Source organism: Condylura cristata, unplaced genomic scaffold (genome assembly GCF_000260355.1).
Source record: "Condylura cristata isolate star-nosed mole 26May11 unplaced genomic scaffold, ConCri1.0 scaffold00018, whole genome shotgun sequence".
Taxonomy (NCBI): domain Eukaryota; kingdom Metazoa; phylum Chordata; class Mammalia; order Eulipotyphla; family Talpidae; genus Condylura; species Condylura cristata.
This window is the reverse complement of record NW_004567119.1, coordinates 8478005-8505313: the sequence shown is the minus strand read 5'-3', so window position 1 is coordinate 8505313 and position 27309 is coordinate 8478005. Positions and strand designations below refer to the sequence as shown.

Genomic DNA, 27309 nt, shown 5'->3' with positions numbered 1-27309 from the left:
CACATTCTTCCTAGAGACCTTAGACAGATCTGTCACACAGCACTGAGTACACATTGCATCTTCTGTCATAGAATCAAAGCCCAATAGCAGATACATTAGGTAAAGGGGCCATGGTTAGGACCAAAAGGCAAAAATCTGTGGTATTTTCTCTGCTTCCTGAGGCAGATTCCATGCTGCTCTGGTTCTCTTTAGGTTTGGCACTGAGGTTGTGAATTTCTTACCTCCAACGGGGAGAGAGAGAGTCTACTGAAAAAATATTGATGCTAAAGTCTTGGGAAACCAGGAGTGGTTAGGACTCTGGCTTCACCACACCAGAATGGGCTGTCCTGGGGAGCACCTGGCTTGGTGGTGACAAGGCCACTTTCAGTCCCCCAGAGCCCCCGATTCTAGGAACTGTGGCCAGTGTCCTTTGCAGTGACTTTTCAGATTCAGAAACAAAAAGTCAAAGAGCATCAGCTGACCAAATATAGACATTGGCTTGTCTTTGTTGCCACTTAGAGGAAAATGTGAGAGAAGTTCCCCCAAATGTAGGATCATTTAGAAAACTCTCTGGGGTCAGTGTAGAGGCTCCTCTCCTCCCCTCTCCCCTCAACTTCTGCAGGAAGTTCAGGAAGTCAAGGGCATATGGTCGACTTGTATCCTGATTTAACTTTTCTTGACTGAAAATGGAGAAAAATCAGCACGTACAGTTACACTACGTTATACTACGTGCTCAATACTGCTCTCCGAGGTGACACACTCAGAACCTCAGCCATGGAGACGTGAGGAGATGGAGAGCAGTTTCTTCCATCCACACGTAGGTGGTGTTTCGTGCTAGATTGGATTAGGAGTAGGGTTGAAAATGGCAACAGAGCTCATGGATGGGTGAAAGTTCCTATGTGTGTGGGCACTTTCCTGGAAGTTAACCTCCAGTTAACTTCATTACCGTAATAACTGAAAATTTACTCAGTGGATTTATTTTTGGAATGAGAAGACTTATTCTTGCAAAAAGCTCATAAGGTAGAGACAACGCATATGTATTTTAGAGACAATACATATGTATTTTATTACTTAAAGATTTATTTATTATTTATGCATATAAAACTGGGGTATTGGCCAGAGGTGATGGGGGTGAAAGGATTCACCAGAGACAGAGTGGGAACAGAATAGGTAGGCTGACTGAGATACACTGCTGAGGGGAGCAGCAGGCGAAACTGGAGAGGTCTGCAGCACCATTGGGTCAGCTCCCTGGCTGGGAATTGAACTCTTGCTGCAGTGGCTGCCAATATCTTGACAGTGCTGAGACTTTAAGGCCTGTGCCACCAGGGGCACCCAACATTTCTGATTTTTAGTTGTTCATTCTCCCAATAGCCACTAAAGCTGAAAGGCTTGTCCTGACTCTGTGCTCTTCCCCTCCGCAAGCCGATGGCTGCTGTGTCCTCACGAAGTGCTTCATTGCTCCCACAGAGATTTCTTTACATATGAGATGAGCATTGGTTACTGTACCCCTTTATCCCTCTGTCAAGAGGCCCCCCATGACAAGCTGTGCATTTCTGCTTGTACTGTGAAGAGCTCACCACAGTTACTTATTTCTACATCCAGTCTGGGGTGCCTGCAAGCAGCATTGTGTCATATGGTGAGTGTTCTCTGTGGCGGTGTGGGCGGTGTGAAAGATCCATTAAAGGAAGAAACCATGGAGCACAGGGCGGGGGTGGGGTCTTAAGTAGGGGGGATTGGCACAGCAATGGTGGGTGACTGTCAAAGATGTGAGCGCGGGGTCGGTGCTGGGCTTTCCTGGGTGCTAACACTAGCCAGTCAGCTGCCGCAAATACACCGCACTCATGCATCCTGGAAATAACAGGCCTGTGTGCTGGGGAAAGAGGGAAGCAGGGCAAGTGGGAACCTGCACTTTCCAGTTTGTCTGTAAACCTGAACATGCTCTAAAAACCAGGAAGCCCGCTCTTTTAAGGAACAACAGCAACAGGTAAGTCAAAATAACTTATATGAGATGGTCTTAAAATGAGCATACAGTAAGCAAAGAAGGCCAGATTTAGCTAGTGGAGAACAAGGGAGTATATTGGCTGTTTATTCAGGCTTTGGGACGCATCAGGGAAGATACAGACAGGGACTTGGCTGCGCTTCTCCATCTTCCTAACATTCTGCCTTGACTTTCTTTGTGAGGCCAGCAGCGCCCAGCCTCCCAGGCTTGCCACAGTGGGAAGGGCTCTTACTTTCTTTAGCTCTTTTGGGAAAACTCTCCAGAGGATACTGGGGGCCTAGCTTGGGGATGTGAACATCTTTCAGCCACTGAAAGGGTTTGAGGGGCACTCTCAACGTAGAGGGTTTGTTCGCAAGGCTGCAAATAAACAGGCACAGTATTAGTTATCCCGGCAAGGGATGGTGGTGGCTCAGAAAAGGGAGGCAGAACTGGGGAGAGAAGGGGTTCTGGAAGCATTCTGAAGAGAAAGGGCTGTCAGGGTGTCTCGAGGTTTGGGCATAAGACATAAGAAGAGAAAATGGAAAATGACATTTACATTTTGTCCTGGTAACTCAGAGGATGGAGCCATCTTAATCTGAGCTGTGACAGTTAACTGTATATAACTTGATGGGCCTTTGGGGGCTGCTGAGAGAGCTGGTAAACCATTTTTGGGTGTGTCTGTGAGGGTATTTTGGGAAGAGATTGTCACAGATTATTTACACTGAATACAGCAGATTTACCCTCAGCAATGTCCTGGCATCATCCTAACCAAAGGCTCAGAAGAGAACAAAGGCAGAGGACAGGGAATTCTCTATGTCTCTCCTGAGCTGGCTCCTCCGTCTTCCACGGTCCTGGGACTTTGGCACTTGCGGTTCTAATGCCTTTGGCCTGTGGGACTTAACACCAGTGAGCAAGTCCTGGGTCTCTGGTTTTGGCCTCAGCTTGGGGGCCACATCATTACGGACCCTTGCAGAGATTGGATGATGTCATGGCTCTCCTGGTTCCCCAGCTTGCAGGTAAGCTCAGGGCACATGTCAGTCTCTACCGCCGCATGAGGTAGTGTCGTGAGAAATCTCTCATGTCTGCATGAGCCCTTCGGTGTTGTCTTTTCTGGAGACTACCATATAAGCTGAGGAATGACAGGGCAGCTCAGTGAGGAGGACATCAACTTAGCTTTCGCTGTAGCTCTCCACGTGGGGTGTCAAGTCAACATTGGAGACAGGACTCTCTTCCTCTAGTTTTCCTCCTGGCATAGTATTTATGAACTGGTTGTCCAAAGCCTTCTTCTAGAATGCAAGTTCTGTGACTTTGCCTGAATTGTTCACTGTTATATCCTCAGCACCTTAAAGAACCACTAGGACATAGTAGATGCTCAATACATTTCACTGGAAAGATGAAGGAAGGAATGAACAAGCGTTCGGTGTGATGAAGTAGGTTGAGAACAGGGCACATTTAGGAAGCATCTATCTGAAAGTATAATTACCTACCTAGTGTTATTGGGGCGAGGTCTGCAATAAGCATTTTTTTTCCAAATTTTTTTTTAATATAATAGTTTTTTTTTTTACATCATTTTGTACATTTTTTTCATCTCAATTGTAATCCCCATGGGTTTCCCATCACCGAGTCACCCGTGTGCCATCACCATAGTCCTGTGCACTTCCCTACCCCCTCCCCCCCTTTGAGTCCATCCCCCACTCCACCCCCCACAAAATGTCTCTGGTATATGGCTATTTGTTATTCTTATTATTTTCTCGCCTGGTCCATTATACTCCTGCTATGCTGCAATAAGCATTTTATAACAAACATTTTTTCTGAAGAACTCTGTACAAATGAAGAGGTGTTTGAAGGCTTCTGTAAACTTTTATTTTATACTTATGGACCACTGCTAATGCAGGGTCTTGGCTTTTGGCTCATTTCTACAGATGACTTGAAAAGATAAAGGTAGAAACTGGCAACATTCCTACTGGTAAACACGGCTACTTTACTGGTCCATAAACAAAATGCACGTTGAAGCCTGTGTGGTTATTCAGAAATCTATGACTTCCTGAACCTAAAAAAGACATTTTTTTTCCATATGCAAGAGACAAAGCACCTTAAAAAAAAAGACAATTGTCTAAACAAAATGGTTTGAACCATTTTTTTTATAGGCATTTATCACTAGATATGAGGCACAGAGGAGTAATGAAAGGTGATTGCTAGCACAGAAAGGAACAGTATTTCTTAGCCCAACAATCAGGGCAACTGGACCTCAAATCATTGCTCACTTGACTGTGCTAAAATATGGCCCAATAGATCATTTCATCAGCATGTTGAGTTGAGCCCTGGGACGATATAATTCTTCAACCTTTATGACTTCTGCTCCAGCACAGGACAAAAAAATACAACCCAACCATACGAGATGATAAATCATGCATTGTATAAAAATGAAGAATGATGTAAAATATATAGAAAATAAAAAATTACAACCCAATACTGCTTTACTCATCCAGCTGTGATCCCCACCATTAACCATGACTGTCTTCTTTCATGCTGCCTCCCGTATTCCATTTGTGAAGGTCACATAGTCACACATTTTAAACACAGTAAGATTAAAACCACAGAGTCACCTAGATGCCACTCAGAGTGTGTGCTTTGGCACAACTACAGGCATTATTTTTAGATTATCGTAAGCCCACACATACCAGCACACACATACACATATCATACACACAGATGCATTCCAGAGGGACCAGCACAGGAAAACTGGCAGAAAGAATGTACAATTGTTTATATTTATATATACACAGTAAAAGAGCTTTTTCTGCTCTACTCGCAGTCTGTAAACATCTTGGAAAATGCCCAACAAGACTTGTGGGCCCGTTGAAATGGTGACCATGTGAGGGGTGGGTGAGGGGCTGTGTTCATACTGGAACCCCAGAGAAATGAAGCATCATAAATCCATAGGGGCATGATTTGGGGGGTAAATACACTCAGCTCACCACTTTGAAATTTCCTCTCTGGCAAAGGGAATGACTGAAAAAGTCTTATTGCTCATTAACACTCACAAAGAAATCAAGAGGATGCAGTGATAGGTGTAAAATATATGTGCACACACATGCCCACAGTCCACACACACATGTTTACACAAATATGTAGCTGTGCATGCATACAGGGAAATATGCATGTGCATATAGATACCTGTTACCACTATTAAAAAAACTGCATTTTTTCCAACTCTTCTAACATCACTCAATCTGTTTCTCTTAGGTGTGCTTTAGACTTCCATGCATTGCAGAGACTCAAAGTCTCGGGCATAATTAAATGATACATAAATTTAAATCTTGGTACATGATATTAATATTACATTAAAAAGTTACATTAACAAGACCGGGCCTGTGAAAAACAGAACTGTTTGGTTCAAGCATTAATTTTAAATTTAACATCAAAACATGAAGTAACATGAAGAAAAGAAAGTACAGGTTCTGGAAAATTCTTTACAGAGCAGCTACTGAACTGCCAGATGTGGTTATCAATCTGAACTTTTAAGTGCTTGTGTTTGTTGCAGCTTAAAAATGTACGTTTTAAAAGTAAAATAGTGGCATGAGAAACATTAGTCTGAATACATTTTCACTTTTTTCGTTTGCAAAATATATATATAAATAACCTCACTCATTTAAAGGCCACTTTGCACTTTGAGAACATTGGCACTGAGTGGCATTTCAAATCAAGGTGACTTCATCTCAGTCTGTGATTGAAAAGCTGGTCATGCACTTGACAGGTGGTTTTCATGCAAAAGTTATAAATACCCTTTTGTCGATTTATCAGTCTCCTTCCCGAGAGTCCCACCATTTTTCAGTGCTAAAGGGAACACGTGGAGTGTGCAACCAGAGAAATCAAAGAAGGAAGGTCCCCGGGATCGCAGGTGTGCCCGGTCGCCCCTCCAACATTTGGGAAAACATTTGTCCTGGGGTCAGACCGGGTGACGGGGGGAGAAGGCTGCGTGAAGACTTCTCCGGTGACACTGTAGCTGTGTGATCTTCTTCTCCGACGGGACTGGGTGGATGATGGATCTGGGTCCCCGAGGCTCTCTAGTTGATGCTGTCCTTGTGACTGCTCCGCTCTGTGTTGTGGTTGTTCTGCTCGTGGTTCTTCCACTGGATGCTTGTACCATTCATGGGCACCGAGGTCATCAGACTTTTGGGCTGGTAGCAGCAGCAGCAGAGGCAAGACTGGGGGGAAGCACAGACTGTAAGCACGTGAGCCTAGAGACCTCTCCCAGCCTAGCAGAGGCTGGGGTTCCCCTGTGGTGAAGGTGTACACACCCCACAATCCAGAGGAAGCCTGGGCCTCTGGGGTGAAACTAAGCTGACCTTCCAGGGCAGAGAACCCAGCCCTCGTGTCTCATTTTAAAGTATTCACTGAGCAGAGGGGCAGGAAGCAGTGTTGTTGCTGGGGGAGAGGATGATTTGGGGGACACAGGTGGACGAGGGCTGGGGGCTGGCGTTCCTCCAGGGCGTGCCATTGTGTGTACCTCTTCCGATGCTCACAACAGCCTCGAGGGCAGGGGTCATTTCCCCACCTTGGGAACCAGGGCAGAGAGGCCCAGAGCTGGAAGCAACTGGAAACAGAAGGCAGAACTGGAATTGAAACTCGGAGCTCTTTCTCCCGGGCATGCTGCCTTTTTAAAAGAGCAGTGAACATATGCATTTAGTGTTTGAGTTTGTACCTCGATTTTCCCTCCCCCTCCTGTCAGTAAGTAACTTAATCGCGAGTGATGTCAACCCCAGCTTAGATAATGTTAATTACGGCCTGTATGCCAGGCTGTCTTACTTAAGCAGAGCATTTCTTGATTTGTAAACATTAAGTGGATTTCAAACATGAATTTGTACTGGGGGCTTATTATTGCTTTAAGCTTTATCATATATTAACCTGCTGAAGCCTGCTACTCTTAGTATCTGATTTGACCACTGAGCAAACTGAGGAAGCAGGAGGGCCCTCCACCCCCTTCCTCCCCGCCCCCCCCCCAGACTAGGCTTGACAGTTAGCAAGGGCAGAGCTGGGGTGCACCAGGACCACTGTCTCCCAGGCCTGCACCCTTGACCTATGTGCTATGCTTCCTAACGTGCACCATGAAGTAAACTTAAACATCCTGGCCAAAGATAACAGAATCCAGTGAGAATTAACCGTCTGCTATAGTCCTTCTGCGAAGCGGAAACAGTTTAAGAAGAAGAGTATGGGCTTCTGGAGGATGTGTGCTAGCTTAGCTGCAGGGAAGTTCCGGGGAACAGAAGGAACCTGACTTCAAATGGAGTTCCAGTGGTTCAGGCTTCCAGAACAAGACATGTGCTTTTCTTGACGAGTCTCTTATTAAATATGCAATTAAACAGCATTAGGCAAGAGATTTCATAGCAACACTGTCCATGTTAGGTTGAGGCTCTGGTTAAGTCTGAAGTCAGTGTGAGGCATGAATAGACTGTCTGTACCCTCTGGGGCCCGGACCTCACATCTGAACCTTTCTTTTTAAGGCAGAACTAACATGGGCATGTTTATTAAGTTAGCTCTTTTTATTTCAACCACTGAATATGTTGTTTCCTCAGTAGGTGTTGCTTTTCTGTAATGCTGACAATCTGACCTTCCTTCTGGATAACAGAATAGGATTTTCATTTCTCTATTGACACATACAGCTAAAGAAAGAATATTTACAAGTAACTATAGAAAGAATGTTTACAAACTGGGTACTTCATACACTTATTTAGTGGGCTTTAAAAATACTTGCAGAACAGTCTTACCTGGAAACAGTTTTTAAACTTCTTGCTCACAAAATACAGAGCTATCGGGTTTATGCACGAATTCATGGTGGCCAGGTTAATGCTAATGTAATCCAGGAGCAGCAGGAAACTAGAAAGAAAAAAGGAACAGAGGCGAATCATTAGAAAATCAGGTTTTGAAATATGCTAACTAGCATTTCTCCCTAGAATAAGCATTTTTTTTTTTTTTTTTTTTTTGCCAGGAGCCATTTCTTCTAGACGGCAGTCAGATTTATTTCTCTAAGGTGCTTGTTTAAGTAAATGGCAGTTGCAGTTCTGAAGAACATTTCCAGATTATGTCTGCCACTCGGTCGGGTCTAACCTGAACGCACGGCCTCAGGAGGGGAGCGGCCAGGTTACAGGCACGGTTCACACATACCTTGGGACTGGTGACGAGCAATGTCAGCTAATGAAAAATAATCAAGTTTGCAGTTTTAATTTTCAGGGCTAATGAGAAGGTAACTAGCTGGCTTGGTAGAAGGACTACGCGTGTGAGAAATGAGAGAAACCGCAATTTTATTGATGGGTACACAGGATCGTACCTAAGTAATTCACATCGGTTCTTGTCCATCTCATCATACACAGTTTTCTTCAAAATACGGCTTAAATGTAGAGGGAACCAGCAAAGAGCAAAAATGACAACCAAGCAGAAAACCGTTTTTGCTACTTCTCGACGCTGAAAAGAAAGAAGAAAAAAAGTAAGTTTAGTACGTTTAGGGCTTTGCTACCCCAGAAGGAAACAGTAGCTGAGGAAGAAGTTGAAGCCAGCACAGCTGCTTTTAATGCTTCACTCCTTCAATATCTGGAGTCCGACTGTCTAACTAAGGAGTTGCTAAGGAGCTTTTGGTTTTGCAGTGTAACTGACATGTAGCCTCAGAAGTGCGACATGAAGAAAGGTTCAGTATTTGTCCACATGGTGAAAGGACTGGGCATCTCCTAGGGGTTATTGTGGCTAGGACAGAGTTTCAGTGGCTGGACGGAGGTGAACACTGGTGGCTTTGTGTCAAGCCTGGCCGAGTCTGAGTGAGCTGTGGCGTGCATGTGTGTGAAAAGATGAGCTAAAAGCTGCTGCAACAGGTACCTACCTATCATGGGGGTGCCAGGGCAGCCAGATGCCTGAGCCCAGCATGATAGAGGCTGGACAAAGTTGCAAGACATTTGCACAACAAGAACAAAAATAGGACAAAGAAAAGACAAAACAATGTGAGGTCAGGTGTTCCTCCATCTGCGATCTTAAAGAAAGCTAGTGTTGAGACGTTTTGCTTTTAAAATTCTTTTGTTAATGACATGCCATTTGCAAAGATATATTGCTTACAGATAGGCATGTGGGTGAAGGATTATCAGCAATGATGATTAGAAAACCTGGGGCATGCTGACCTGGGACTGACTTCCAAGGAAGGTTTCCATGCTTTTGAATCTGCACAGAATCAGACAAACCATAGGTTAGAGAAGGTCTGCAGCCAGTTCCGTGTGTGTGTTGTGTTTGATGTTGCAGCACATGTGCTTGGAAGCCTAACTAGGAAGTAAAATGCAACTTGTCTGTAACTGCAATCAGTTCATGTCAAAATAAACCTGATTGAAAGCAGGGTTTGGAAGGGTATTTCAACTCGAAGCAATAGTCATCATGTGTGGGAACCCTGCGGTACAGACACATGATTAATAGAGCTATTGAAAAGGAATTCAGGACGGTTGTCATAAATTGCTACTTGGATCCAAAGAACTGGGAGTTCTTTAATCTTTCAGAGTTACTGGCTCAGCTGGGGTATGACTTCAGAGCATACATAAGCTGGACGATGATGGAGGGAAATAAAGGAAGGATTTAGAAAGGAGGGGACCTTCCTTTATTTTTATTTTACATTAGATCATTTTCAGTAGACGTAAAGCTGGTTTGCAATATTGCACGTGGCCTAGGGTTCTCCCCTCGTCAATTGCATGTCACCACACTGCACCCATCACCAAAGCACCCACTGGCCTGCACCACAGACCCCCCCCGACCTCCGTCCTAGCCCTCATCCTCTGATAGCTTCGCTTCAGATTCCTGAGGGTTTATTTTGGTTCAGTTTTGTCTGTTCCTTTGTTTTGTTTCTTTATATTACACATCTGGTATTTGTCTTTCGCCTTATTTCTTTTGCTTAGCATAAACTGGGAGTTCATTTTAAAGGGCCACTTTCTGCATCCAGAAAGACAGTGTGTGCAGACAAGGAGAAACAGAGTTATTGGGAGAAAGGCTATCCCCCTTAGCACATCCTTGAGAAGAATAACCCTTTTTAAAAGTAATAGTAATGAAAATGTATTTGCTTAGCCGGGGCTTAGTCTTCCCTTCTCCCTGCTATTAATAAGATCCTTGGTTCTGTGATGGTGTCAAGGAGGCTGCGTAGCCAGGCGATACAGTTCTAACCAACCAGGTGAAGTAGAAATCGCCGGGCGTGATTTCTGGACACGCCACTTTGGGTGCAACCGCACGAAGGTGAGCTTTCGGCTCCCTGGCTTGTCTGGAAAGCAGCGTGTGTGCACAGCTGGGTGCCTGGTAACCCCAGGAGAGCTCAGTGAAACTACAGAGCTGGGGCCTTGGGTGTCTGCACCCCCGAACCAGTAACATCTGGATTTATTACTATGGGAGAATGATGAGCCCCCTGCATGGTCTACTCCGTGTTATTTTGCATTTTTCTGCTGCCTGTACCCAAACATAATCACCGAGAGATAAAAGCGGTCGGTATAAAAATGAAGAGCAATTTGGAAAAAGGCACGCAGATAGAAAGGGCATGAGTCCTCTGGGATGTTATACAAGAGGGTGGGGCTTTTCTCTTGATGCACCCACAGCCCCCCTGAAGGCCATCCAGCCTGATTGCTTCCTGCTGTTAGACCCTGAACTGCCTTGAGTGTGAGGTGAGGGGGTGACTGCTGCCTGAGCTCAGGCCTTGGGCTCCAGTCTCCGGGTGGCGGGGCCAAATTTAACATTCTTCAGAAATTCACAAATGCCGTGTAAATCCTGTTGTGTTTGCTCCATCCCTGTCCACATCCTTCCCAGGTAGCTTTGACTGGGAGCTCCAGTGGGCTCACTCATGGTGCTCATGCAAAATCAACCTTGCAGAGACTGTTTCCCACAAATCTATCCCAGTGAATTTCCTGCGTGACAGGAATGAGGTAAAAATTACAAAATATGTCTCACATCTGGAACACCTGAAATACTCAGACCCAAGCTAAGTTACCCTCAGTATAATGTTCCTGTTAAATTTCAATGGAAGATAATAGCTGCTGCGGGGATAATGTGGTGGACCTTGCAAAGCTCGTGCTGACATAGTCGTCCCTTTGATTTCCATCATCGCAGTACGATGCCCAATTTACAAATGAGGAGCTGAAGCTCAGATAGATCACTGTGGTTGCTGGAAAGAGATACTGCTGCTTGTGAGGTAATTACATGGGGTGGATTTAAGACTCCACCAACCACTCATGTTAACTTGTGGTGTGGTTGGGTGTCCTCTGTTGAGACAGAACTTACCTGCAATACAAGTTTTACTCTTTGACTTCGTATATATGTGTGTATATATATATATCTCAACCGTTTCTGAGTAATCTTTTGAGCTGGGTTCTTATGGGCGTTAGCTCATCCCCTTGGTATATTATTATATACCTTTTATGAGGAAGTAGAAATTCAGAAAGATCAAGCCACTGGCCCAGTGTCACAGAGCAGCAGGAATAAGCATCCGCTTTGCCCTATAAACGCGCAGCTCCATCTGCTCTGCCTGTCACCTGTCCAGCTCTGTCTGCTCTGCCTGTCACCTGTCTGGCTCCGTCTGCTCTGCCTGTCACCTGTCCGGTTCCGTCTGCTCTGCCTGTCACCTGTCCTGTTTGTGGCCTTCATCTGTTCTGTTGGGGAAAACCAACAGCAGTGGTCCACTGACATGTTCAGATTCCTTCCAGTTTTTGGACCCTTCAAAATAGACTTATCTGCACAATTTCCTGTAATGCGCCTTACCTTAGACAGTGCTGTAGTGAGCTTCTTTGACTTTTCCTATTCCCCAACTGCATTGCCCCCAACCCATAGCCTAGCTTCCTGTCCGCCCACCTGGAATACCTCTTCCCATTCCTCCCTACCCAATCCACTCATCCCCCATGAATATGGGAGAACATTTCTGCAGGAAATGTCTTGTATGCACCTCGGCTTTCTACAGCATAGACTACTGAACCTATTGTGGCCCTCTTTTCCAGTTATTTCATGTGTTTTATTTCCACAAGACTGCTGCACCAGGTAGGGCCGGAAGTCACACACTTCTGTCTTGTCACACACCCAAGCCCAGCTCAGTGTACAGACACACATGTGTTCAATATGTTGTTGGCCAAAGAAATGAGCATTTCCATTTGGGTCGGGCCTTTAGGGTAACCTGGCTCACAGAGGTGGACTCCTGTTTCACAAGTGGAATTCCTCCTACTACACCTATAAGGAGAATAGCTAGGAGGCCTTGTTTTCCTTTGTAGGTGGCCAGGCTAAGGACAAAGCCCTCTGGAGCAAAGCAGCTTTGCAGGATCGGGTTACCTGTTTAAGGAGCTCGCTGAGGGCGATTCTCAGGCTGCCATTCCTTCTGTTGAGCATCTCGCAAGTCATGAGGGTGTAGAAGATGGCAGTGCACACCAGGGGCATGCAGAAGTAGAACCCGAAGAGCCACCAGTCCTTCACATCTTGGTAGAACTTGGGGAGCAAAAGACAGGCTTTAGAATGTACGACAGTCTGGCGGTGTCTCGGGGAGCCTAAGGTGTGTCTCGGGGAGCCTAAGGTCTATATGTTTCATGCTCCGTGTGCCAGCCCATACTTGCCAGCTGTGGCGATAGGCTTGGGGGACAGTGCTCAGAGCTCCATGAAACTGGACAGAAATTCTCCCGGCTTTAATGGCACATGAGAAATGGCATTAAAAAATTATCTTGATTTGGTGTCACTTATACAAGGGGCCTGATAAGGTCCCTCCAGAGCTACCTTTAGAAAGTTGATAGTAGAACTGAAGCGACAAGAGGGGGAGGAGGGAGGGAGAGGGGCTGTGGGGGAGGGGAAGGGGAAAGAGCAAAGTGGGGAGGGAATATAGGGAGTGGAGGAATGTGGCTGTCTGGGTGATGGGGGCAGTGTGGCGACAACACATGGTTGGTGGGGGGCAGAATCCTAAACTTTGGATGCACAGACAACAATGTAAAGAATGTGACCTCAATCGAAAAGAAAAAGAATTATCCTGATAAAGGCCTTTTTGATAAACCGAAGTTGCTTTTAATGATACCATAGAAGAACCCTAATCAATAAAAAGGATTCTCTTCCAATGTTCATAATTGTGGGATTATTATTATTATTATTTGAGACATACAAGAGATATATTTACTGGTGAGTCTCAGAATTTTGACTGGCTTGCTGTTGACTGTTGCTGTTAAAGTTCTCAGGAGAACAAGTTGGTGAGAAACAGCAAAGGCTGTGACTGGCTCTCGGGGCCGGGGCTGGCCTGGACCTCTCCCTGGCAGGCCTGTGGTGTGGCCCACCCAGCCAGGCCGCTCAGTCAGCACCCACAGCCCTGCCTTTAATACCTTCCACCTGGAGACCTTCAGGCCCTTATCTGAAGGCCCCTTTCACTTTATCTCTTGTGAGCAGGGTTTGTAAATACTACCATTACTCAGTTTTGTGTTTTAAAGGAGAGAAGTTAATACCCCATGAAAAGGGAAATTGGACCCTGTTTCTAAATTCTTCCTCCCACCAACTCACCAAGTTGGGAAGAAATGCTTTCCCTTTCCTTACTGTGCTTCTCCCGTTTGTTTATTTATGAAGGATGATGCAGCCCCTTTGATAGCTCAGTTCCCACAGTAAAATATACCCCCCTGCCGCTCAGTTTCTGAATATAGAAGGAGGCCCAGTGGGCTACATCTGTAGATGTCTGTTAAAATAGTCTATAAATGGCTCCTGGGGACAGAAGTTCTGGGCAGGGGGCCTTAGCTATTTTTATGCCATGTGTCCACTAAGAAGTCTGGTGGACTATAATCCCTTCTGGGGATATGCTTTCTCTGTGTGTAAAGTAATAGATAAGATCACTTCAAAACAGAGCTATCAAAATATAAATAAAATTCTGGTTGAGAAACATGTGCTTATTAACAAATAAAATGGCAAATCTGATGGGAGCTGTAATGATCAGAATGAGGAAGCGATGATGAGTGTAAACACTAGCAATATTTTAAGTTTATGCCACTGCTATGTGGTATGAAAATGTCTGCTGTCTTGATTAGTGAAAAAACAAGTGGGGACCCATTCTTTAAATAGTACAGTGACTTGTTGCCTGTATTCATAATGGAAGGAAGCAATACATTTCTATTAGAAGTTAGTGTAAAGAAGTAGTTTATTTTCGCCATCCAAGTTCAGAGCCCCCTGAATTCTGTCTTCAGTTTAAGTTGGCTTGTTCAGATCTGTTCACATTAAAATCTCCCATCCATATCATACTGTAGAGAGGTTCAGTCCTGAATTAAGAAAAAAATTAAGATGGACTCTTTTTTTTCCTTCAAGTGGGACACAGCAGGTTTTGGACCCTCCCTCTGCTGCCCCCATGATGGGCTGGTGTGTGAGCCCCAGAAGCAGCTGCAGGGGTCTGGAAGTTGACCCCAAAATAGTCCCCTGCCTCCTCTTTGACAGTTGCCTGTAGGCAAAGGGTCACACATTTCTTTTCAATGATGTCACCAGCAGGGGTATGCAGGGAACCCCCTTCAATCTAGGTTAGAACAAAGCTGAGTAGTAAAGAATGGGGATAGCAAAGGGGGAAAGAAAATTAGAAAGAACCGGAGGAGAGAGAGATTGTTGACGCTGTGGAATGAGACCTAAAATAATTATCGGTTCAAACTCAGACTGTTCACAGAGCCCCGGGATGTGTCCACCTTCTATACAGGAGTCTCAGCCGCTGTCCCCCAAGATGCTTCACATGGCCCAGCTCGAATGACTAGTGAGCACGTCTTTATGTCGGGCCTCTTTTCGCTGAGGTTTTAGCAAGGAATATCTAGATTGCTTATTCACAAGTCCCCAATTCTGATAACCTTTTACTGTCTACTTTGTTTTTCACTTTGGAGAGAGACTTCATGTAAAAAACCAGTAGATAAATACAAAACCTGGATTTTCAGGCTGCCCATTTGGCAGTTTTTATAAACATTTTAAATTTTAAAACAAGAATTTCCAAGTTGGATAGCTGGTCAACTGTAAAAACCACTAATTTTATGAATTTTCCACGTTCTGAAAAAATACCTTGTGATGTCTGTAACTGATTAAAGCTGCAATCCAAGCAGCATGAAACTTAATCAAAGCACTAAATTATGCTGATTTAAGAGAAATAGTTATCCTTTTGCTCCCCACCCCAGTCCACATGTGGCTAGTTTTGCAAAGAAATATGCATTTTAAATATGTTTCCAATATACTCAGCCATGTGATTAAGCTTTTTGGAGAAAATGAATCAGGTCAGGTGTATTAAGCAACTGAATTTGTAAACTAAAACACACATAACATTTATGTTATTTGTAGATTAAATAGAGTATAACCATTTTGTAAAGCATCCTGGGACCCCTAGCATTTTGTAGACCCTGGGATCTCAGCCTAACAAAAAAACAAAGACATCTTCACAATCTTCATCCTATTCGCAGGAATCTGTTGCCTAAAGGCAGAGTCGGCTTTTTCAGATTAAAAAGAAACAAAGATTTAACAATAGGTATTCAGCCTTTGCATCTCTGCAGAGCATTTATTAGCAAGGAATAAAATTTAATGGTGCATTGCTTCTTCTAGCATGAGTGTCTTTAAGGCCACAGTAGAATTAGAAGTCCCTCCTCTGAAGAATAAAACATTTTCAATGTTAGTGACTCACTGTTCTTACCTATGTAAACGAAATTCAAGCTGCGTTTATTGGAACAACTCATAGAATAAAACTGGCTGGACTGCTTCCCAGGCTCCAACCCTTATCTTGATTAACTGTCAGTAGTAAACTCTTTGTCTAACTATTGTTTATTTTTCAGTTAACAGAACCCATGCTAATATAAGTACATTTTTGTATGACTTCCTTTGAATTCACAAAAACATGAACCATGTCCACTTTCCCAAGTAACAAATATCAGCTTGCCTGTCCGAGAGCAATTATTGTGCCGTATTCTAAAAACAAATAGCGCTAGATACATGTGCTTCACCTGTGTCAATTGTTTCAGAACTAGTGAATTTTTTGTGCCTTTCAGCTAGTTATGTTGGAATATAAGAATCAGAACAAAACAGCTGTTTTATTTTGTAGCGATAGCAACAGGTCTGTGTCTTGGCGGACCACAGTGAAGACTTCCTCCCTGCCCGGTTAGTGCCCTTTGAACTCTTGTACCTTCATGAATTTCGATGTGGCATTGAGCATACAGGTCTTGTGCTGCACACCCCTGTATTCGAAGGGCACCATGACGAAGCCGATGGCCTCCGGGATGGCCAGGACGAAGGACAGGATCCAGATGGAGACGATCTCGATGGCAGTGATCAAGGGGATCCCGATCCCCTGAACACGACTCCAGGAAGCTACTGCTCTGTACCTGAAAAAAAAAGAAAAGAAAGGAAATGTAAAGTCCATTCCAATGAAATGTAAATAAGAAATGCAGGAAAGTTCCTTCTCCTGGCTAGTGACTGACTACTGGCTTTTTAGGAACGTTCCAAAAGTACTAGTGTCAAAAACAAGTGGGCTACTAAGAGTTCTAATTTGGACATGGATTACCTCACAAGTCTGAGAGATTTGGGGTCTAGCAAAATCTTGTGAGAATTTAGAATGTGGCAGCATCAGGAAGGTGCCCCTGTGTTTTGGAGGGGAGAAAACGTAGATGAGGAGAGGGATCTAGAAAAGCTGCTGCTGCTTTCTCTGGTAATGAGTTATTTCTTTACACACTGAGGAAAACACTTGCATCTTATCAATGAAATGGATCTAGAGACTGTCATGTGACTACTGGCCCCGGAGAAGTCATCATTTTCTCCCTCTACAAAATATGATCACAGTGGGCTTGTAAAATATGGCAGTTTTAGTAAGTAAATAATATTTCTGGTACACATGATGGGATGACCATGTCTTTCCCTTTACTGTCTTGTGCTAGGGTGTATAAAACTGAGTGAAAGACACCTTGCTTCCTAATCCTTTGGATTTACAGTCCAATGGAAAAGAATTGTTCATCTGGAAGTAATAAGGTAGTAATCTAACTGAACAATTATTTCTATCAAAAAACAATTGCTAAGCAATTGTGATTACATATTTTCACTTATTTCTTTTGATATTTTGGTGATTATAATCACATCTGAATGTTAAATCTAAGAAAGGTTTCGTTTCAGAAACTTTGTTCTTGGACGGTCTGGTGTTAACTGGTCCTAGACTTATTGTTAAGAAAGGCTCTGTGCTATGATATTTTTGTGGCTTCATTCTTGAAGTTTTTGTTGCTGTTGTAATGGAAAATAAACATTCTCTTTATAGCTTTTATTAGTGCCAGAAGAAGGCTGTAAAACAGACTAAAGCATTGAAGACAGGTGTTTGTGGGTTTGCAGGACTTGTGACTTACTGTGGAAGATTAGTCAGTAAAACTTAGCAAGCTCCAAGCTACCCATTTCCTACAAGATGAGCTCTTATCACTTATATTTAGTGTTATGTCTCAGGTTATCTACAGGGTATATCAGAAAAAACACAGCTCCTAGGAATTATGCTCCCAAGTTCTATACTGAAGTGGCCTGTAGATTAGAACCTATAGATTTGGTAAGCACAATGAAAGTATATGATAAATACAAAGCGAGTTCACTGGAGAAATGTTTTGCAAAATATTTTTAGGGTAAGACTAGTGCACAAGAAGATTCTCTAAAAAAAGTCCACATTAGTTCAGAATGGAATAAAATCAAGAAAATCCTTTTACAACATAGCCAAGATTGCATTTTAAAATTTATGTTTAATCCCAGTGGGGTAAAGCCTGCTATTTATTTTGCTTTCTGCTTCTGTTTACTTTTCTGTTTAGCTTTATTAGACTGGCTCCTGATATCCAGTAAAAGGTAAAGGGAATGGAGCCTGGATGTCTGTATCCCAGACTATCAGTGAGTTTCATCTGTCTTCTCTCCTCTTAAATCAGTTATCAGGAAAGGTGATTTAAATAAAACACTTTATCTCTAAAGAGGTAAGAGGCCAGATTTCTTAGGCAAGATTCGTGAGAGAAGGTGGTTGAAATAAGAAAATGTGGTCGCCATGTTCTCATGATGAGTATTTTGTGCCATGAGTTCTCAGAATATTGTAGGTCTATAATCCAGGCTAGAGCCAACATTTAACAGCCATACAAGTAGTTTTTAGTGTCCAGGTTAGCAAATGATTCATAATCAGTTTGCTTCTTCATTAACCCCCATGGCTGAGAGTTATAATAATGCCCATTTGTAATCACTTTAGTCTTGATACCTTGTCTATGGGAAGGAAAAAACATCATAAGAGCAATTAAAAAGAATCATGTGTGATGACAGGGGTGGGAACAGGTGTGGGGAATAAGAAGCATTAGATATTACAAAAATGATTTCTATTTGGAACATAATGTATTAATACTCATATGCACACACAAATATGTTCTCCTCATTAGGTGTGGTAATCACCAGTCTTCAGGCAAGTCAGTGTTTTTATCTATCTGTGTCCAACATCTTCCTTGTCACAGGAAATCTGCACACGCAGATGCAGCCAGAAGCTGATACGCCTGAAACAATCCCTCCTCTCTGGGATGCTGCGTTCACTTGGCTTCATTGCCCTCTCCTGGTTTCATTGCCTTGCATCCACTCCCTGGCTGGGTTGGGCCCACTCCTCAAATCCTTCGTGTTTGGTTTTTCTGTAGTTTTGGATGGCTTTTCTATCTAAACTCTCTAGTGACCTTGTCCGTCTCGAGGCTTCAGTAGCAGTTCAGTTGTGCATATGCTGTTAGTTCTCAAATGCACGAGCTGGCCTACACCCTCCCTTGTAACTCTAAGCTTGTACATGCAGCTGCCTACTTGAACTATCCACTTGGGTATCTGAGAGGCACTCAAGCTCATCCCAGTTAGTCCTGGTTTTCTTCCTTGATCCCAGCCTTTCCTGTCTCCACTCAACCACTTAGGCCTAAAATCTTGAAGGTAAAGTGCATCCCCCCTTTTCTCTTCTACCACAATCCAACCCTTGCGCAAACCTTGCAACCTCTTCCTTCCAATGGCAGTTACCCAATGCAGCCACTTCCCCTGTCTCACCTGTTCCCATTCTGCCTGGGCCATTGCCAGCGCTTCTTCCCACAGGTCTCCCAGTGCCCTCTCTGCCCTCCCTCAGTCTGTCCTGAATACAGTGACCATAGAGAGCAGTTAAAATGTGAGTCAATCACGTGAGCCCTGTGATCAAATCCCCAAATGCTTTTCCACCCAGTGGGAATCCCAGGGTATTCCTGGAGATGCTTCATCACTTTTAGCGGTCTTTTTACAGAAGCCTTCTCTGAACACCCAATTTAGAATTCAGCCTTTTCTCCAAACTTACCTTGTCTCACTTGGATAAGTGTTTCTCCATGGTGCTGATGGTCACATGACTAATCAAAGATTTTACTTATTTACTTTGTGTATTGTCTCTGCCCACCCCTCTTTTAGACATAAGCACCACACAGCAGCTTTGTGAGTACAAAAAGCACCATGCCCGCAGCAAGAAGGTGCCAAATAATACATATATGTAGCATGAAGTGTGCTTTGTTTCCTTATCAGACTTTTCTTTTTTACTGGCCATGACCTGAACATTTTCTCATTTTCAAATCAGTCTTGAGTTAGGCAACAGATAGGTACACTCATGCTATTATAATACTAACATCAAAGATCAAGAAACCAAAAGCCAAAACCAAACTAAGAAAGCCAAAAACCAAAATCAGAAGGAAACTTGGGGCTGATCTTTCATCCCTTCTCTTCTGGTTGGGAACCTGAGGATTAGCATGGCACCCAGATCTCCGCCTGGTCTTCAGTGAACTTGGGGAGACTGGGCTGGGGCTCTGGTCTGCCAGCTCCCAGGGGAGTCTTTTCTCATGACATCACCTCGTACCCTGTCATGTGAAATGCCAAAATAAAATAAATTACAAGTTTTATTTATGTTGAAATATATATATATTTTTACTGTGTACATCTATAAATAGATTTGAAACATGTTTTCAAGACCAGAGGCATTTAATGCAAGAGTTTTCATCTTAAGGTATGGATTGGGACAATCATTGAAGTGAAAAAGATTATTATTGAATGTACTTTAAAACAGTATAAAATAAAATTTAAATTCAGATATATTACTTCAACAGAATCCATTCTTATTTCTTCTTATTCTTTGCCCATGCCTATCTTTATAAGTATAGTTTGTATGTATACATAAATATATATATATACATAAATAAATAAATAAATAAATAAATAAATATAATACTCTTAGTCATTGCAATTTTATTTTCAGCTGTATTCACTTTTATTTTAGATATTGTCATGTTTCTACATAGGCATGAAAACTTAATTAATTTATTGACTACAAAATGTGACAAGACAGTAACACATTCTAAGGTCTTCTCAGGTCACCTCCTATCCAGTGTTTCAAGGTTGTGTATAGCATGCCTATAAATATTTTTGTACATTCAGATTTTTTCTCTTTTTGAATTTTCATGTATTAATTCTTTTGAGGGGGACCAAGGAATTAAGGGAATGAAAAGCACCATAAGTACCCTAAAATAATACTTCTCAACTTAAGTGTCCAATGACAGATGAGTGGAATACTACTCAGCTGCAAAAAAGATGAAACCTTGCCATTTGCAACAACATGAATTAAAATGGAGGGGACTAAGTGAGAAGGACAAAGATTACAGTATGATTTCATTGATAAGAGGGAATATAGCACGAAAAACCCAAAGGAACAGACAAAACTAAACCAAAACAGAGTTTAGAAATCTAGTGGTAGAATTGAGCCTACCAGAAGACGAACTTGGGAGGTTGGGAGCAAAGTGGGTCATCATGGACTTTGGTGAAGGACCATGTTTGCCTGGGTGGTCAGTGTGTTGTGGTTACATATAACTAGAAAGGTGTGAACCCATACCTCTAAATGATATCTAGCATTGTAAGCCAATGACTGCAATAAAAAGAATACAATTTTAAACAGAAAGAATAAAGAAAATATTCTTCAGGAGAAAAAAAAGTTTCTACCAAGTGCCAGTTAGTGCTCTCCTACACTTGAATTTATACCGGCCAAAATGATTTAAGGACAGACCTAATCCTTCCAAGGCTCCTTTCAGGTTCTCCTCTGCACATCTTTAACGCAAAGGTGAACCCTTGTGATGCTTTATGGCTCCGGGATCTTCCTGTGATGGACAAACCACCTACCATACAAAGACTTGGAGGCAACTTTGTAGCAGGCAGGGTGGATGGAGAGAGCTGCTAATTAAAGCCTTAACACTTCTCCCATGTGGTCCCTCAGGGGGCTGGCGGTGCCTGCTTTGACAAATGAGGACAGATGTGGTGACACCTTGCCATTCTTGGGCCTGGTCTCTGAGTGGGCTTGAGCATCCCGCCCTGTGGCCCTGGGCCGTGGAGAGAATGAGCCAGAGGCCTTGGACGGCACGAGCAGCTCTGCATCCAGCTGCTCCTGCCAGCTGCTCCAGGCACATGAGCTGTGGCCCCCTGGGACAGGCTCAGCTGGCAGCTGAAGTCCACCAGGGGACCCCAGTCAAGGTGACAAGGAGCAGAACCTCCACATTCTGGCTCTGCATCATGGTGAGCAAAAAAGGGTGGTTTTAAACAGAACCAGGTAGTCGAATTAAGATAAAAGCATGACCAGCTCTGGGCACCCAAGGACAGACCCGGGATGAGTTCCTGAGGTCCATCGTCCCCAGGTTCTCTCTTCCAGCCCTGCCAGTTCCTTCATGTCCTCACTGTTGTTAGGTGACACACAACAACAAGGTCTAAGTCTCAAGAAAAAGGAGGTCTTTCTGAAAACCAGTTCTGTGCTCTTTAGATTAGGATCAACATTGGAGATTCTCACTGAGAACACACATTTACTTGCAACCTAAAGAACTGACCGTAGCTTTGTTGTTCAAGGCATATCAAACTTATTAGGTTGTTGTAACCTTTCCAGGTATCTAGTCACATGTTATTCTGAACTAGGTGCTAGAATAGTTTTTTTTTCTTTTTCCAGCCTCCTTCACCAGCAGTTGTAAGAGCACGTTGGCTCGGTACCTGGATGTTTTTACTGGTCTGACCTAGTCAGCTTCCACTTTAACCACCACAGTTTCCTGCACAGAGAACAGTGCTGAATGCCCTTTCTGGCTCCTCTCTCCTTTCTTTCCATCCAAACTCCAGTAACACAGGAAGTTTGTTGCTTCCCGCAGACAGCAATATCTATCGTAATTATTGGTAATGAATCATTGTTCATATTTGGCTGGGAAAAATTCATTCGTTGCAGAAGTATACTGCCTTTGTGTGCATTAAAAACTATTTCAAAGATAAGCTGGATGGGGGTTCAAATTTGTAAATTTTCTCTTTTTCTACCGAGATTCCGTTTTATTTTTCTCTTTAGTGACTGAAGGTGTGGAATAAAACTAAATAAAAGTTAAATTGAAGGAGGAATTGGTGAGATGATGATGACAGAAGCCCATAGTTTAAATTAATGAAAATTCATTCATTTTGGAGCAAGTTAGATGCTTTCTCTTGCTGCCTGTTCACCTTACTCAGAGCAAAAAGCTGCAATGAAGAAGCTAGACCTTTTGTTTAATCTTAAGGTATCCCACAGCCTCTGCGCATTCTATTCAGTGATGGAGTACGATTCTTTTCTTTATTCAGTAGTAAAGCAATTATAAAGATTCCTAATAATCAACACCTGAAACTTACTTATATAATATAATGTTGTAATGTTACTTCATTTCCGGTAAAAAGGAAATGGTGTAGGCTTGGATATATAGTTACTCACAATTTCCCCCCAAAACAAGAAATCTGAGATGAGACATAGCTGCCATATTAAAAAAGATTCCTGGGAGCTCTTTTAGCACGATGAGTCGTTCCTTAGGCTCATTATCACTGCTACCCCTTAACCTTACCTTTGGGCCTTTGGGACAAAGATTTTTTTTTTTTAAATAAAATGATGTTTTCCCAAACACGATGATGAGCAGTAGGGCTTTCGGGAGGTGCTTCTCTCTATGCGCCCCCACCTCTGTACCCCGTGTTCAACGCACCTCCAAGAGCCTGTGTTTTAGAGCTACCTGGCAGAAGAAAATTAGCGTTTGCAGTAACAAATGTCATGGGGTGAGCTGGTGTGAATGAGGGTAATCAAGTGACCAGAATGCAAAAGGTACATCAGGAAATTGGGGAACAGATAATAGAATCAAATAAACTTTCAGATTTTTCTTTTCTTGTAGAAGTTCATTACAACCCTCCCCCCATTCGCTCAGTTCCTAAGCATAACTACGAATAATGTGCATCCCATTTTTAAAAAGGAATCTGATAATCACATTATCTGCATATTTAAATTATATTTAACATCCTTATCCATTTCCTTAACATGGGTAAAAGATTGCTTTCAACTTTTTGCTATAAGTAATCTCGTAAAGAACGTCTTTGTGCATAAACTTTGGATTGCTTCTTTAGAACAGACACTGTAATTACTAAGTCCGAAGGCAAAAGAATTTGTAGGATTGTACTTCATAGAAGGGCTGTTGAAATCTCTACTCCCACCAGATATTGAGAAACATGCCTTGTAGTTAGGACTCCTTTGATTATGTGAACATCATTCTTGTCAGTCACTTAAATTTCTTTGTTGATTTTTATGGTCATGCCCTTTATATATGGATGTCTTATGATTTTAATTACTGTTTATTGGTCCTTTTAAACACCAAGACTATCTATGTGTGGTAGCTTTTCCTGCAGATATCTCAGCTAACTTACATCTAGCTTATTTTTTAATTTTGTATCTATCTTAATTCTTTAAAAATGTATATCCTAAAATACACTAATAATTCCTACTAACATTTTGAAGTTCTTTTTCAAGGTAAAAAAGATATTAGTCTGTTTTCTTCTACTGCTTTATGGTTTGTATTTTACACACTTGAGCATTATGGTTAAGAACACAGATGACTTATATTTGATTACGGGCTCCTGTAGTTGGTAGCTGACTGGTCTCCATTAACCTCTTTCAACCTCAGCTTCCTCATCTATAAAATGGGGGATAATTACAGCATATCACAAGGTAGTAAGCATTGAATGAACTAACTTCTATTTTTTTTAACATTTTTATTTATTTATGCATACAGAACTGGGATACAGGCTAGAGGTGTAGGGGCGGTGAGAGGATTCACCAGACAGTGGAGAGCAGAACAGGGAGACTGATGAAGTACACTGCTGAGGGGAGCAGCAGGCGGGTCAGGAGAGGTCTGCTGCACCTTGTGCCTCATGCTGAAGTGGTTTTAGCTTCTTTTTTTTTTTTTTAAAGATTTATTTATTTATTCATATAGAACTGGGGTACAGGCCAGAGATGCGGAGGGTGAGAGGATTCACCAGAGACAGAGTGGGGAGCAGAACAGGCAGATTGACGAAGTACACTGCTGAGGGGAGCAGCGGGCGGGTCAGGAGAGGTCTGCCACGCCATGTGGTCACCTCCGGGGCAGGCGGGAATCGAACTCATGCGGAAGTGGCTTTAGCTTCTCAGTGCAGTGCTTTAATCCGCTGCGCCACCAGGGAGGGCCGGTTTTAGCTTCTTAGTGCTGTGCTTTAACCCACTGTGCCACCAAGGAGGGCCCATAACTTCTATTTTTTTAATAGAACCTCATACATACTAATACTCAAGAAATGGTTATTATTGATATACAGCATAAGACTTCAATGTGCTTTTTTCCTTTAGAACTATTTATTGTTGGATCTTTGTCTGCCCCCTTATGCACACCATGATTTCAGCCTACCTTCCACATTCTTGTATTGTAGCATGTGTTTTTGGCTTTACCACTGACCTTTCAGCATATTAGTATTTGTGTACACCTTTGTTTTAAATGCCGCCGCTTTAGAATATCTAAAACTATCATATAGAAAAAGTGTGTGTCTAGGACACATAACTCTTCTTTAAATCATCATGATTATTTCTCTTCCCCACATGAATTTTAGAGTTATATTTTAATAAAAACAGCTAGTTGTATAGCTCAGTGAGAATACATAGTCACATCACTAAATATACAACTTGATAAATGCAGAAAACATTCACACATACTAGTAATATCATAGGCAGAATTTAAAGACTTCTATTTTTAGCCAGCACCACCTTGAATACCAGGAGAACCGACCAGGTGGTCGGGACGTTAGGAGTGGGCAGCTCACTGGGGAATCCAACCCAGATTACAGGTGCCTAGTTTCGAAGAGGATCATAATTAGCATCCTCTTTAATCAAGTGGAAATGACATCACGGCTACCTATGGTGGGCACATATTTCCATGCTCTTAAACTCCGAGAGGATGCACAAAACCTTATGCCGGCCTCAGACTTTCCTAAGGATGGCTGACAGTCCCATTCCCAAGTGGTCAAGCTGATTTGTACCTTGTGTTTCCCTCACAGTGACAGCAAATTTGCCAACAGCATCCCTGTATTTTAAACACAGTGGACGTGTTCTCTTTGCTTTCCTTTTGGCAATCCATTTAGTTTTAATAACACTACTGGACATTGTGTTTAGAGTTTCACTGTTACAATCATAAATTTAGAGTGAGGATACCATTATAATTTTCAAGTACTAATGAAATGAGTGATTTCCTGCTTTAGCAATCACAATTTTGGTCCTAACATTTAACTGTAAATGATAAATACCAGAAAAGTGACAAACACGAAATGTTCTTCGTGAAAGCAGGATTCAAGCTTCTCTGATAGATTGTCAAGAGTGTGAAATAGAAGTGGAAGCCTTTTCTAAATTGCAGGAAACCAATTGGAAAGCACATTGAATAGCATTTGCAGAAGATTACAGTCAATGTAAATGAGACTAGAGAATGTATCAGAGAGTTTCTAACTTCATTCTTTATAAATCCTGTGTAGAAACTAGAAGGTGAAGAAAATGCAATCTAGAAGTCCGTGGCGTTCAGAAGGACTACTTCTTAAAAAACATTTGTTGGGCCCTCCCTGGTGGTGCAGCAGGTTAAAGCACAGCACTGAGAATCTAAAGCCGCTTCCACATGAGTTCAGTTCCCGCCTGCCCCGGAGGTGACCACATGGCGCGGCAGACCTCTCCTGACCCGCCTGCTGCTCCCCTCAGCAGTGTACTTTGTCGATCTGCCTGTTCTGCTCCCCACTCTGTCTCTGGTGAAGCCTCTCACTGCCCCTGAGCCTCTGGCCTGCACCCCAGTTCTGTATGCACAAATAAATAAATCTTTAAAAAAAAAAAAAACATTTGTTGTAGTCTCCATAGTTCTCCAGCACCCTGACTCCCCATGGAACATCCCCATAGACACCCCTGCCCCCATTTGCCCCAAACTCCTGCCACTCCTTGGCTGTGTGCCTCAGCTCTGTGGTCGGCTGCTAGTTCTGACTTTTTCTTGACCTTTTGTTTGGTTTCTCTATATTCCACATATAAGTGAGACCATCTGGTATTTATCTTTTCCCCAGAAGGACTTCTTTAGAAAAGTCTTGACATCCATGTTTAGGGAGAACTCTGGAAAGACTAAGAGACACTTGATGGACCTTTCAGAATTGAATCAAGGTGTACTTCATGATGTCCTTTTAAAATCATGAAACATTCTGGGCATTCATAAAAGCACAGGGAAGAACCAAACCACGTTTTCTGCTTACACCCAGCTCGCCTAATCCAGCCCAATAGCTGCAGCTGAACAGTGTCTTCTTTCAAGCCATGAGGCATCTGCCATTGAGCACACAGGATCTGCATGTTCTAGAATGGCTTTCCGAAGTTCATTTCCCATGATAGGATCCTTCTCCCCTTGCTGCCATCCGGAAGCCCAGTGATTCTAACTGGCAAAACGCCAAAGATGGCGGATTGTTCACCACTATGAAAACAATTCTAAACAGAAGAGCAAGGCTGCCAATATTATAATTCACTTAAACTCAGCAACCGGCCAACGTGTCAACTCTCAAGCCGCCTTGTCATCTCTTTCTCCTTCCTTCTGTTTGTGTGTGTGAGGGGGAAAAAAAAAAAACAACACTTTTCTAAACCGGACAAAAGAGGAAAAGGAAAGAAACACATCACCTGTCGACGCTAAGCGCGCAGAGATTGAGGACGGTGATCCCCACTGAGGACTTCTGCAAAAAGGGGAACAACTTGCAGAGGAACATGCCGAAGTCATTCTGATCGAAAGGCCAGCGTCCCGCCAGCAGCTGCAAAAGGAGACACGGTGGTCAGAGATGGGCGCTGGCACCGGCACCCAGACACGTCTTTCTGCCCCTGAGCTGCGCAACTGTGTTCGTCATGTGCTTTTCACGGTAGCAAGAAATACTGTCATCATCATCATCTCTCTATTTGTATATACAATACTATGTACATTCAGAGCCTCAGCAATTGTTTTATCTGGAAAGATCCGGAGGGTGAGACAAGTAATAGAAGAGACGGA

The 27309-nt window shown here is 42.9% G+C and overlaps 1 protein-coding gene across 5 annotated transcripts in view; it reads right to left on the bottom strand.

The window, feature by feature from the left end:
- Positions 1-3703: 3703 nt before the first annotated feature.
- The window catches only part of EDNRA (endothelin receptor type A), a 49177-nt gene continuing 25571 nt past the window's right edge, over positions 3704-27309 (bottom strand). Inside the window, exons 3-9 of one of the 5 annotated variants that reach the window (XM_012726957.1) lie at positions 26949-27076; positions 16098-16296; positions 12278-12430; positions 8286-8419; positions 7726-7834; positions 6516-6614; positions 3704-6165 (exon numbers count right to left, since the gene is read on the bottom strand). In XM_012726957.1, coding sequence (XP_012582411.1) covers positions 6025-6165; positions 6516-6614; positions 7726-7834; positions 8286-8419; positions 12278-12430; positions 16098-16296; positions 26949-27076 — 963 coding nt within the window. In that variant the 3' untranslated portion in view covers positions 3704-6024. Of the gene's footprint in view, positions 6166-6467; positions 6615-7725; positions 7835-8285; positions 8420-12277; positions 12431-16097; positions 16297-26948; positions 27077-27309 lie in introns of all 5 variants that reach the window. The other 4 variants (XM_012726958.1, XM_012726959.1, XM_012726960.1 and 1 more) reach the window with 4 other exon arrangements.